At 49.0% G+C, this 12870-nt stretch overlaps 1 protein-coding gene across 2 annotated transcripts in view; it reads left to right on the forward strand.

Annotated features, from left to right (window-relative positions):
- Window positions 1-12697, forward strand: part of ATP6V0D1 (ATPase H+ transporting V0 subunit d1) — a 34170-nt gene extending 21473 nt beyond the window's left edge. For both annotated transcript variants that reach the window (XM_058845894.1, XM_058845895.1), the window contains 6 exons: window positions 2155-2333; window positions 5297-5376; window positions 9166-9243; window positions 9815-9991; window positions 10744-10821; window positions 11343-12697. In XM_058845894.1, the coding sequence (XP_058701877.1) occupies window positions 2155-2333; window positions 5297-5376; window positions 9166-9243; window positions 9815-9991; window positions 10744-10821; window positions 11343-11504 (754 nt within the window). In that variant the 3' untranslated portion in view covers window positions 11505-12697. The remainder of the gene's footprint in view (window positions 1-2154; window positions 2334-5296; window positions 5377-9165; window positions 9244-9814; window positions 9992-10743; window positions 10822-11342) is intronic.
- The last annotated feature ends 173 nt before the right edge of the window (window positions 12698-12870 follow it).

A 12870-nucleotide genomic window follows, 5' to 3' on the forward strand; every position in this document is an offset into this window, starting at 1 on the left:
ACGTGCATGTTGAGAGCAGATGGTGGAGCTGGGAAATGATCTTCTGTATCCTTGTTCTGGTGCACCTCATGGAGAAGCATCTGTGTTAGGGTGCAGATGCTTTTATTTACCAGGAACTAGCTGCTTGCTGCAAGGGACTTACCTCAGTTCTCATAAACAGGCCCTTCTTGCTGTCCTGGAGATTGCAATCATCTCCATGGTGAGAGCTGCACAAACAGGAGGGAAGATAATGACCTTGTGGATTAAAGGGCAAAAGGAGGTTTCTTAGTACGTGAAGCTTGTGCTGATTGCCCTGGTTCTAGATTGAACCAGGAAAGGTAAGCTGCAAAAACAGAAGGGTGCTCTGCAAAAATTGTAGGGCCAGGAGGTGCATTACTCAGCTGTGCAGTGTGGAGAGAAAAAAGCAGCACCTGTTTGAGGAACTAAGGTGTGGATTTGATTTGTTCATGGATGTGCCCTTTGAGCATATTTGAGAGGCAGTAAGCCCATCTAATAAAAACTAGCAAAATCTGCCTTTAACTGGCTCTGCTTGGCTGCCTTTGATGTAGTTAAAGGGAAGCAGGTCTGCACTGTGCTCTTTGTTAGCTGGGAAATACAAAGACCAGCAGCATCCCAATGTGTGTCTGGCAAACATCACCAGAGCCTTGCCATGCCTGTCTTCACCTCAGTCCCAGGATGCTGGCTTTAAGTTCCCTTTCTTCAGTACTCGAGTAGCTGTGGGAAGCCTGACTCTCAGCAGAGCTTCAACTCAATGTGCATAGCTCCTTCTGCCATTCTAGTTCAGGCCTGATCTCATTTATTTTGAAGCCTTTCCTGCCAAGGAGCTTCTTCAGGTCTTTTCTATCATCTAACTTTTTAGAGTTAGCAGTGAGATCAAGGGAGCGTAAAATGCCACATACCCTGCTCTTCAGCATTTGTGCCTCCCGGTGCTGCTGAGGGATATGTGCTAAGGCAACTTATGCTGACTAAAAAACTCCCTCATCTCATTTGATGTTTTTCAGATTCTCAGCTTGGTTGGCTTGTGCCTCAGATGGTGGTAAAGGTGACTAGAGTATCACTGCTGTTCTTGCTGGAGACACTTGGTATTTATGTGATGCCTTGATCCCTTGTGTGGACTTTCTACTTGGAGAAGGCTACCAGCCTTTCATGTGTTCCCAGTCTTCAAGCCAGCTGTGTCTCTCTTCTCCGGTTGGACTGGGAGTACTGGGAGGTATTCTTTCTCCTCTGCTCAGTGGAGGCCTCACCTGGCATGCTGTGCCCAATTCTGAGTTTCTCAGTACAGGAGAAAAATGGACACACTGGAGAGAAGGGACACAAATGGCTTGTGTTGGTGGAATTTATGCCGGCTGCTGTGGTTCTGGATTGAATGTCCCATTACTGCAGTGCCAAAGACTGAATCCGCTAATCCTGAACAACATAAGTGGAGAACTTGGTTTGGGGCATCATAACTTGGGCTAATGTGAACAAGTTTGTAGCTTTTGGTATAGAGGTGCAAAAAACCTTGTGTGTAGTTTCATGAGGGTGTGAGTGAAGGTTGTGCCAAAGCTTCCAGTCCTGTTGTTTTTGGAATGGAGTGAGGCGGCAGAAATGTGACCCTTCCTCCTTTCACTTGGCAATATGGAGCAGTGTTGCTGGCATTGAAACTGGAGCCAGGCTCCTCTTGGAGGTGTGTGGCACTAGAATGAGAGACAATAGACAAATGACTATGGGGAAGCATTAGGCAAAGCCTTTTCATTGCAAATGTGGTTGGATGCTGAAGCAGAGCCTCAGGGAAGTTGTGAGATGCACCTCCTTGCAAGTAATTCAAAGTTTGTATGAACATTCAAAAGTCTTTTTGCCTGAACAGCTAGAGCTGGCTATGCTCGGAGCAGGGTATGGGGCCAGACACCTCCAGAAGTCAGTTCCAATCTAATGCTCTTCAGTGGTAGGTGGTGCCCAGATGGTGTGGTTCAGCTGTGGCATAAATCACAGCCTGGGATTATGCCTGACTGCCTCTTCCTAGGCTGGCATGATAAACAGACTCTACGGAGGTGCCTTAGTACTTCTTTGTGGGAAGCATGCATCTTTATGGAGATGGTCACAAGGAGATGATGTGTGCCTGTTGCTGGATTTTGTATTATATGTCATTTCAGTCTTCCTCTTTTATTCCTCCAGGTATAGCTACATGATTGACAATGTCATTTTGCTGATCACTGGGACTCTGCACCAGCGTTCCATCTCTGAACTGGTGCCCAAGTGCCATCCTCTTGGAAGTTTTGAGCAGATGGAAGCTGTGAACATTGCTCAGACACCTGCAGAGCTCTACAATGCAATCTTGGTGGACACTCCCCTGGGTGAGTAGAGCTGTTCAAAATACCTCTCAGCTGTGTGTGGTGGAACAGATGTCCCTTTCTCCCCTAGTCTATCTCCAGCTAAGCCAAAGTTGTGCTCCAGGAAAACAAAGTGGTGGGTAATGCACAGCTGTGGCTGTACTGCCTGTGGTGGCTGTGCTTGAATTGACAGGTTTATGCCTGTCCTGTGCCATCTTTTCCTCTGAAGGACCAGCTAGCTCTCTGTACCCTTCAATCAGTGTCCAGGCCAGCACAGTGGTACAGCAGACTGCTGGACAATTTGGTTTTTGTGAGCCAGGCCTTGAGTCTCCTTAGTGAAGGGCTATTGGGTCTTTTGCAGGAATGAATCACTTGATTTCCAGCACTTTTAGTTGAATCATTGGGTAATTTCTTGTATGGAGTTTTTTTAGATAATTACAGAGATCTGCACATGCCCAGTCTTGTTCTGAGACTACTAAAATTAGCACTAGTTAAATAAAAGCCCTTTATGTAAACAAAAAACAAACCCAAACAACCACAGCAAAATAAAGAAATCTCCAAAAGCCTTTTAAAACTCGTTGTATAGCAGCATCCTGGACTGAGGTATATTGTCTCAGAGCTAGAGGCTTGTTCAGGAGCCACATAATGCTAAAACTAAGTGTCTTATGAAGAACTAGTCAGATCTGTTCTTTAAAGATAAAGGTGTAGGAAGTGGTTCTGGAGAAAATATGGAAGTTTTTGCAGTAGTAGGGGAGGTAGTCACAGGTGACTTGCTAGTTTAGCATCTGTGGGCAAAAACGTAATGAGATATGCCTGAGTCAGTGATTAGTCATTCTTTTGGGGTTGCTAGAAAGAACAAAACACGCTAAGTCATCATACTGTCTTTGATAGAAATAGTTGGGTTTGGAACTGAAAGTGCTTTTGTAAATGCTTTGTGTAATAATGGGGCGAATGAAGTCGTTGTCATGGAAAAATGACTTGTGCCCAGTAAAGAAGGGAGAACGTGCCTCAAGAGATCTGGGTTGCATGGCAGGGCAACAGCACAGCAGGAGAACTGAGGCTCTGCATGCAGTTGAGTTGAGCCCACTGTAGGGATGATGTGTGGGAAGAAAATCCTCCTCACAAGTAAGTGGGAACCTTCCCATATTGTCAAGAAGATAGAACAGAGTATTTCAGAGATATTATCTCTCAGAGACCTTAAAGCTTCCAGCAGAATATGGAGTGAAAATGCCCTGTGTCAATGCTGAGGTGCTTCTGGACAACATGGCTGGCAATTGAGGGTCTTTGCCTCTTGCGTTCATGTACTTGTACGTGAGTTGGTTTTGCCTGCTTCTGCCCTGCCTGGGCTGGCTTCTCCAGACCTTTGCCCAGGCCATGCCCTTGGGGCTGTGTACCAAGCAGTGTGGCATTTCTTCAGCAGGGGAACATGGGGAGAAGTTGTGTTGCCTAAACAAGCAGGCATGCAGGCTTTGATTGTTTAACTTGCACTCTTTCCAGTGACCACACGCAAAGAAACAGCAGCTCTATCTCCTAAAAGGACTTGAGTAACTACGTGGCTTGGTGGGAATGCCTAACCCCAAATGGCTTTCATAGGTTAGCAGGGCAAAATGAGACTTGCTGTAAGCCTAATTTGGGATATTGGAGGGCCAAGAACTGAAATAGCAGTGTACTCATTCCTCAGCTACTCTGAAGTAGCCACTGCTTAGCTATCCAGGCTGGCCAGCGCATCCTGCAGTAAAAACCAGTCCTGGCACACTCTCTTTGCATTTTTGCCAACCATTGGGAGCAGCGTTCTCCTGGCCACGTGGCACTGTGCTCTGGTGCTGCAAAGAAACTTCTGGGGGGGTTAACCTCTGTTCAGGACCCTCCAGACCCACATTGTAGCTGCTGTCTTTCCAGGCAGCTCATGCAATAAAAGTAGCGCAGGCCAGAGGTGTGAGCCTGCATTGCTGCTGATTTGTTGCACAGGGCAGAGCACTGGTCAGTTCTCAGAAGGACTGTGGTGTCTGTTATACATAGCTGCACTGCATAAGCTGAGACAGATCAGATTTCTCTTTGTAGCAAATTCAGCGAAGTTGGTTACTCAGTGGGAGTTGAAGTCAGGAAGTCCTGTCAGTGGGTTTTATTGTACCAATCGTTTGCTAGCAAGAACACAACAGCAGCATTACACTGCACTGTAGATGTACAAGACTCACCTATATCTGCAGCCTGCAGCACCTGTTTGGTCTGAAATCTGCATTCTTTAGGTGGCCACAACTTCTCCAACTCCCTCCCAGAGGTACTCTGGCAAAGTATGTAGGGCTGAGCATCCTACGAAGTCCTATTGATTTATTCTGTCTCCTGTTACTAACTTTCAGCTAGAGAAATAAAAGCCCTTGGACAAAGTGGAAAATGAGACGGATAGACTTGACCAGGAGAAACAACTCCTGACACCAGCCATGACCAGTGTCATTGGCTATACGAGCTGTGGCATCACCACGCCTTCTTAATCCCCACTAAAATATTGTAGAAGGAGGGAGAAGCATCAGCTCCTTTTGTCTCTCCTTTAGCTGCTGTCTCACAGGTACTTAAGCACTCCTGCAGTGCTGTAGCAGGCAGTTCAAAGCTGCATTTTCGCCTTCAAGTGCCTGCATCTGGGAACAGTCTGTGGATTGCTTATTTTTAAATACAGACTTTCTCTATTATTGATACTGAGGACTAGAGCTGAGAATTTCTGCTGGGAATAGGCTGTTAACAAAACCATAGGACTAAGGGGTGAAGAAATATTTTCATGTGAGAACCCCAGAAATTTTTATGGCCTAAGGAATCATGGTGGAGCCTGAGGTTTTGAGTCATGACAATTTGTCTGCTGAAGATAAAGGGCCAGGCCTAGGAGGGACAAGCTCAACACAGGGTGTGCTTCTGCCTGGTATTGTTGAGGAGCCTGGAAAGTGCTGAGCATGGGTCTACTTAGGACAATGCTAACTCTGTCTCTGGCTCTGTTTCAGCTGCTTTCTTCCAAGACTGCATATCTGAACAGGACCTGGATGAAATGAATATCGAAATAATTCGAAACACCCTGTATAAGGTAAATGAATCATGGAATTGCAGAATGGGTTAGGTTGGAGAGGGCCACAGTGGGTCACCTGGTTCAAACTCCCTGCTCAATCAGGACTATCCCAGAGTATATGGCACAGGTTTGTGTCTGGATGCTTCTGGAATATCTCCAGCGAGGGAGGCTCCACACCCTCTCTGGACAAACAGTTCTAGTGCATGGTCACCCACACAGTAAAAAAGTTCTTCCTCATATTCAGGTGGAACTTCCTGCGCATCAATTTCTGTCTGTTGCCTCTTGCCCTAGTGCTAGAGTTTCTGAGAAGGAAAGAAAGTGTAAACTTCCCTATTTATTCCTGGCATGGTGATAAACATGGCCAAAACCTAGTTGCATCCACTGGAAAGTAAGGATAGCACTCCTGGAGGAGCCTGACATGGGATCACACAGCTCTGCTGAGACAGGGTACCAGAGCTAGGCTGAGAGGAGGATTTTCTTGGAGCTGTCAAGAGTCTGTGCAAGACATTTTGCAGAAGTGGTGTCTTTGAATTTACTCATGCCTCAGGCAGGCAGGAGAAGTCTGTTCCCTCACCACACAGGTTCAGAGGTGTAGTTAACTGCATTCACAATGACTAATCTTAAACTTGGTTGAAGGACTCCCATTGGCTTTGCTCTCTGTCTTGAGCCCTTCCCAAAGACCTTCAAACTGTCTGCTCAAGCCTTCTGTGTATGTGGTTTGGGTTAGATGTTCTTGGTAGAGGAGTGTAGAAGGTGCAAGCTGGGGAGAGTATTGGCAGAGAGATGTGGAGGGGCTAAGGATCCCCTTGTCCTGAGCTGTCACCTCTGCAGGCCCTGTCTGGTTTTAGCTGGCAGTGTCGAAGCGTGTGTTTATGTGCAGGCTGTGGCTATCGCTCCATCTCGACTCTCTGGATCAGGGGTGGGATATAGATTTTATCTGGCAATCTTGTTTTGGCTGGTCATGGCCAGCCTGCAGTTGGTGTGACCTCTGCTTCCCAAGGAAGCTGTGGCCTGTTTGGAGAGGCAGAGAGCAGGTCAGGCGTGAAGGGAAGAAGGCAAAGGGAGGGAGAAGGAGCAGCATGTCAGCAGTCATGCCCAGCTGCCTGTGGCCTCTGGCATGTACTGGTCTTTGCTGTAACAGGGAGGGATACCTGTGTGTGTAAACACCACAGCCTTGCAGGGCACAGGCCTCCGTCTTAACATGATGCAGGAGGGGGAAGGCAGGCAGCAGAGTGGGCACGGGAAAGCTGGTTGGGAGGGAGGTGGGATGTATCCCCTTGGATCCCAGTTGCCATGTCCTTTCCAATATCCTTTTTGAGGCTTAATACTGCTCTGTAGTCTGCACTTCCTACCCACAAATGGAAATGTGGGTGCCTGTAATTCCTTAGTGTGTGCTGGCACTGGTTCTTGCTAAAGAGCAGCCCCTGGGGAATACAGAAGCTCTGTCCGTAACAAATCACAGGGATGAAGGGGTGGAAAAGGTGATTGCTGCTTACAGACTGTACTTGAAGCTACTTCTCTCCCCAGAGACTGGAAAATGTATAATACAATGCAAACGAGGGAAATAAAACCAGGTCTGAAATCTGCAGAGAGCTGCTCTGAAAAACACAGCAGGTCTGAGACAGATGCCTGCATCCGTGTGGAGTTGGCATGGGAAGGGGAAGTGCTATCTCCCAGACATACTGGAGGTTTTTTTAAAGAATCTGTGAGTGTGTTGACAGAAGGTTTGAGCAGGATCCATAGAAGCTATTACAAAGGCTTCTTGTTAGCAATGAAGGTTCTCAAATGGTGGAAATATTAAAATGGTCAGTGCTTAATGTAGAGTGCAGTCAGCAGCCAAGTGTTGCAATGGAAGTGTGCTGGCATTGTTATCTTTAGTGTTGGCTTTGTTATCTTCAGTGCTTACTTCCTTTGTTCCATCTCTTGTTGAAGTGAAGCCAGCTGACTGTTGGCCTTTGCTGGTGACTTTCTTGTAGGATCCAATTGAAGGAGCTTTGTGACTGGACAATAAAATAAAGCAGGAAAATCAGTGTGGGTAAATGTGGTGTATGGGAGAGGCCAGGGGGAACCCTAACTCTGCTTGTACAGTGAGGGTCTCCTTGCTTCTTCCTACTACTAAATGGAGTCTTGGCTAGTGATTGACCTAAGCAATTGTCTCTCTACAAGGTAACATGTTCCTAACAGTAGAAAAGAACTATATTAGTATCACTGTGCTTCTGCATCCATCTGTAAAGTGTATTTGACCTGGCCACTATCTCATTCCACTCGTCTCAGAGTATGAACAGCAAAACAGGAGATGGTGCTAAGACAGACAAATTTAGAGGCTTGGGTATGATTTCTGTCAGGAAAACTACAGAGAAAGACTAGGATTCCTCAGCTGACAGAGGAGGGTGATATCTGCAGATCACGGAGGAAAAGTCAGTGTGGATGGACAGGCCACAGGCCTGACTTCAGACTGGATTTGAGGACAGATGAGGCTAGCAGGAGGCAGACGGGGTGGGTTCATGGAAGGGAAGACCCACTGAGGATCATTAAAGGCAAAGACACCTCTGTTCCTGGGGTAAGGGCTTCAGGACATTGGAGTGTTTCTGTCACTGGAAGGGCACCCAGTGCAGCTGTTTACAGACTGTTTCCATGTTGTCTGTGATATGGATCCCCATTCATTGCTGGATATTTGAGTTCACCTGTATTTGCTTCTAAAGCCCTAGGTTTGTGTGTGAGCTTTGATAAGGGTAGAGGTAGTGGCTGAATCTCTTCATGTTCCCTTTCCTGCCAGCCTCAAATGGCGTCCATTATCCATGTCCTTGTTCCTGTGGTAACTCTGCAGACTGATGCTCTGTGCTCTCCTCTGCCGGAGCAGTGGCAAGTGCTGAGAGGCTTTCTTTGATGAGTGATGCCAACCCAGCACTGTCCTCTTGCACTGTGTGGTAACAAATACAGAACACAGTAATCCAGGTGCTTTCCTAGTGCAGTGGCTGAGGGTTTCGGACTTGTACATTCTTGGTCCATCTTCAGTCCTAGAGTTGTTGTGATAAAGCAGAGATTTGTGGTGTCTCAGCATCCTTTTATTCTATCCCTTTGAGTGATTCTGGTTGCAGCTCTCTGCTCAGGGAGGTGTTGTATTACTTGGTCACTTCTTCTGAGAACATTTTTGCTGAATGATACTTTTAGCCATCCACAGCTTTCTTAGGCTCCCCCTGGGAGACAGAGTAATCTTCCAGATGGATTACGGAACATCTCCGCAAAGGATTACGTTTCCTGGAGGCAGCGTAGCTGTGCCTGGCCGTATGTTTTCTGCAATGCTCCAGTTGGGATAGAGACCAAGTGGTCACAGTGTGAAAAGAGAATTAGAGAGAATGGCTGGTTTCTTTCACAGATGTCCTGTCTCATCTCTTGACTCTGCTTACACAGCGCTACTTTCTGAGTGTAGGTCTTGTAGCTATGGTTGTGTGGCTTGGCATGTTTGTGGAGGCCAGAGCAGGGTCAGGAAACCATGTGAGACTTCAGTAAATGAGTTAGGCAACTCAAAGGGGAAAAATAGGCTTTAACCTTGCTGCTTGGGGATCTTGCCCACAGTAAGCTCATGCAGTCACTTGAACAAACCCAGCCACAGCCCTTCATGTCTCTCTGGCTCCTGGGGAAAGCACTGTCCTTGTGTGGGCAAGTTCACATGGGGCCAGAGTGCCTGTGCTGTGTTACAGAGCATCTGGGAGCCTCCCAGCTTGCTGTCTGTCCTCTGCTGAAGGCCCCTGTGGGAGAGTAGATGAAGCTGTGTAGAAGAATGCTCATCTGCCCTCTCTCTTCCAGGCTTACCTGGAGTCCTTCTACAAGTTCTGCAAGACGCTGGGAGGTACCACAGCAGATGCCATGTGCCCAATCCTGGAGGTAGGTCTGGAAACTCTTGTAGCTGGATGGTATTACAGTGATGGTCATCTCTCCCTGCTGAGGCCCAGCTTGTCTGCCAGTTGTTAAGCATTCTGCAGTTAGTGTTCAGCATCCTCATGCCCACTTGACCTGCTCACTGGGAGACCTGGGCAACACTGCTTGCCTATGACTTTGGTTCCCCAAATACTGATACCCTTGTGGCAACATCTTCATCCTCTCACGTGGATAACAAGTAGGAGAGCTACCAGGACTGTTTGGGTCACAGCCTGTGTTCATGCCAAGGCTTGCTGTGAGATGTGCAGGACTCAGGAGCAGTAGGTGAGAGAGACTCCTTGATTTGGGCAGGATTTGTGCCTGGGATGGGGATTTCCTCACCTGAATGCTCCCTAAGTACTGGGGATACTGGGATCCTGCACTTGTAGCCTGCCCTGGCTGAGCACAAGAGAGCTGTACACATCCCAGCAGCCTCCTCATGTTGCCCTCTGATGTGGCTGTGTGCAGAGTAGCACTGCTACCTGCCAGCCTCTGATAAAGATACTGCATCCCAGCATGAGCCACCCTTTTCCCGCAGTTTGAAGCTGACCGGAGGGCCTTCATTATCACCATCAACTCATTTGGTACTGAGCTGTCCAAGGAGGACCGAGCCAAGCTGTTCCCACACTGTGGCAAGCTCTACCCTGAGGGCCTGGCTCAGCTGGCCAGGGCAGATGACTACGAGCAAGTCAAAAATGTTGCTGACTACTATCCTGTGAGTGCTCTGGGATGAGGGGTGTGGGGATTGGTACAAGAACCTTCTCTGGGTCAGAGCTTCTTGGGGGTCTGGGAGAGCTTGTGGCTTGACAGCTTGGGGAGAGAGGTGCCAGTCTTCTCTGATGCTGTTGGTCCTGTCCTCTGCTTGGCCAGGACTTGGCTTTACTGAGATGTCATTGGCTTGTTAGTCATGGCTGTCATTTCAGTGGTGACTGAGAGACAATGTTCCCTGTCCCAGGGTGTGGGGACTGCCCTTACCACCAAACCCTTGAGGTGCTGATGTGGCAGCAATGACAGGCTGTCCTTGCCTGATTTGTGAATGGAAATGTGTCTTCAGTGAGAAGTGGTGTTGCCCCACTTCCAGCCCTGAGCTCTGGTTCAGTTGAAGATGAGATGCTGATCTGGGAGGACATGTTTGGATTTGTCTGTGTTCAAGCCGCTTTATACATGGCTGGGGACCTGTTTAGAGTCAGTGTCCCCTTACTGAGCAGCCTGTGTGTGTGGGCACAGGGGTCTGGCCCAAACACTTCAGTCTGTACACGGAGGGGTCTGTATCTGATGCCCCTTCTCCTATGGCTCAAAGTGATTATACACCTTTGAGAACTGCACATTTCAGAGGAGACAGGCAGGGCTCTTGGTTTCTCTGTCCTCTGACTAGACAGGGTGGCTGGAGTATCTGTGACACAGGGGGCCCTCAAATGCTGCTGAAGTTGGGTGCAGAGTATATCCTCATGTAATGCCTTTCTGCAGGAGTACAAGCTGCTATTTGAAGGGGCTGGCAGCAACCCTGGAGACAAAACCCTTGAAGACCGGTTCTTTGAGCACGAGGTGAGTGAGCCCTGATGTGCTTGACGTGTGCCATTTGCAAAGCTCCAGGTGTCAGGAAGCTGGCCTGCTGCCCTGTCAGCAGTGCTGTAGATGAACAGGGTTTGGGGGAAGGAGAAGCATGCTTGCCCTCTGCTCCTGCATGAGGATGGGGGCCTGGCATAGTGCTTGGTATATTGTCTCACCCAGACAGATTAGAGCAGTGTGGGGAGGCATGTTTGGGGCTGCTAATGGATATTTGGTCCATCAATAGCAAAACTAGAGTGTAATTACATGGAAAATAAGGATTTTCATGGTACCTGAGTTATAAATATTTCCTTCAAATGTCAGAGCCTGTCCTGAGCCATGTGCTGTAGGTTAGAGCTGTCCCGAGGACCTAGAGAGATGCAGGACAGGATACCTGTGCTGAGCCTTCCAGCCTGCTGGGAAGTCATGGGCCCTTCCAAGCAGCTCCACTCTTGCCTTGACCAACTCCTCCTATCTGAGGTGAACAAATGACATGTCCTCCTCTGGGCTTTCCCCAGGTAAAGCTGAACAAGCTGGCCTTCCTCAACCAATTCCACTTTGGAGTCTTCTATGCCTTCGTGAAGCTGAAGGAGCAGGAGTGCCGCAACATTGTGTGGATCGCAGAGTGTATCGCCCAGCGGCACAGGACCAAGATCGACAACTACATTCCCATCTTCTAACTCTGCTCTGCTCCTGTCTGACCCTCCCACCCCTGGAGTCCGGAGGGACCCCTAACTCCCTGAGTGGTCCCTTTCCCAGACTCCAGGGATGTCCCATCTGTGGAACTGGATCAAACGAGGAAACTGTACAGTTGCTAGTTAAATTATTCACAAGCTGAAGTTTGAGTTGCGTGTACTGTGAGACGTCCGGAGGGACGAGTGGTCCAGGCTTAGCCCTGTGCAGCAGGAGGGCCTCCTGTTGTGTATGCAGTAGTCCCAGTGTTCCTGTACTAATTGCTGTGTGTGCTTATGCTCATAGAGCAAGCTTGAGCTGCAGGGGGCTGCCTCTGAGGGGGTCCCACTGCTGCAGAGGAATAGGTCAGGTCTGCCATGGCTGGGGGGCCCTCTGTCAGTGCTCTGCACGTCTCCTACTCAGTGTTGTTCCTGTGAGATGTAGTTATAATGTGGTTTATAGCGTAGCCCATGCTGCTGTGCAATCCCTGCATCCCCTTGTAGTGAACCCTGACCTGGGAGAAACCAAGCAACCCGGGCCAGGACTGGAATGGAGCCTGTGGGAATGTGAGGGCAGAGCCAGAGTGCTTGTGGAGCACATTCCTCCCACTCTGGCAGTGTTTGCAGCTTCTCTGTGTCTGCAGAAGCAGCTCTCATCAGTCTCCCTGCTGCCCTGGACAGGGCTCCATAAGCTGGCTGAGCTCCTTCCTCAGAGCTGTGGAGACCCACAGCTTGCAGTTTACTGTCACAACTGTGCAAGAACTGGGGTTCCTTTGGGCTCTGTGGATGGTGGTGGACCCCTGCACTCCTCCAGGGTAGACATCCAGGCTTCTCCCCTGCAGAGGGTGGGTTGGCACTGCCATGGAGCTGTATGGCACAGCGAGCCATGGGACAGAGCAGCCTTAGTCATGCTGCTGGGGGCAGGGATGTCCCAGGCCCTGCCTGTCTGGGGTGGGAGCCAAGCCTTGGGCATGGTGTGACAGCTCTGCTCTTTGCTGCTGTGTCCTGGCTAGCTCCTAGTTGCACTTGAAGTCTGGGAGATATGCAATGGCAGCAGACAAGCTGGAGGGAAACACTGGATGCTGCTGGGAGGAAGGATCAATGGAGAATTGGCTCTGTCCCAGCTTGTGCTGTGGTCACCTCTGCAGTTTGTTTTTCTGTGAGCCCCTCCTCTCTACACCAATAAATATCTGCCTACTGCACTGTGCTCTCCTGCTTACTTGGGCACCTGCTCCCACAGCCCCAGGTGGAGGCTCCATCAGTCACAGGGAATCTGGTAGTTGTGGTAATGGAGCCTGATGTGGTTCCTGAGTGAGTTGGGACTCTTGTTTCTACCACAGGCTTGGTGGTGGTACCACCCCATGAGCCCCAGGGT

The sequence above is a fragment of the Poecile atricapillus genome, chromosome 10, assembly GCF_030490865.1.
Source record: "Poecile atricapillus isolate bPoeAtr1 chromosome 10, bPoeAtr1.hap1, whole genome shotgun sequence".
In the NCBI taxonomy this organism is placed as follows: Eukaryota; Metazoa; Chordata; class Aves; order Passeriformes; family Paridae; genus Poecile; species Poecile atricapillus.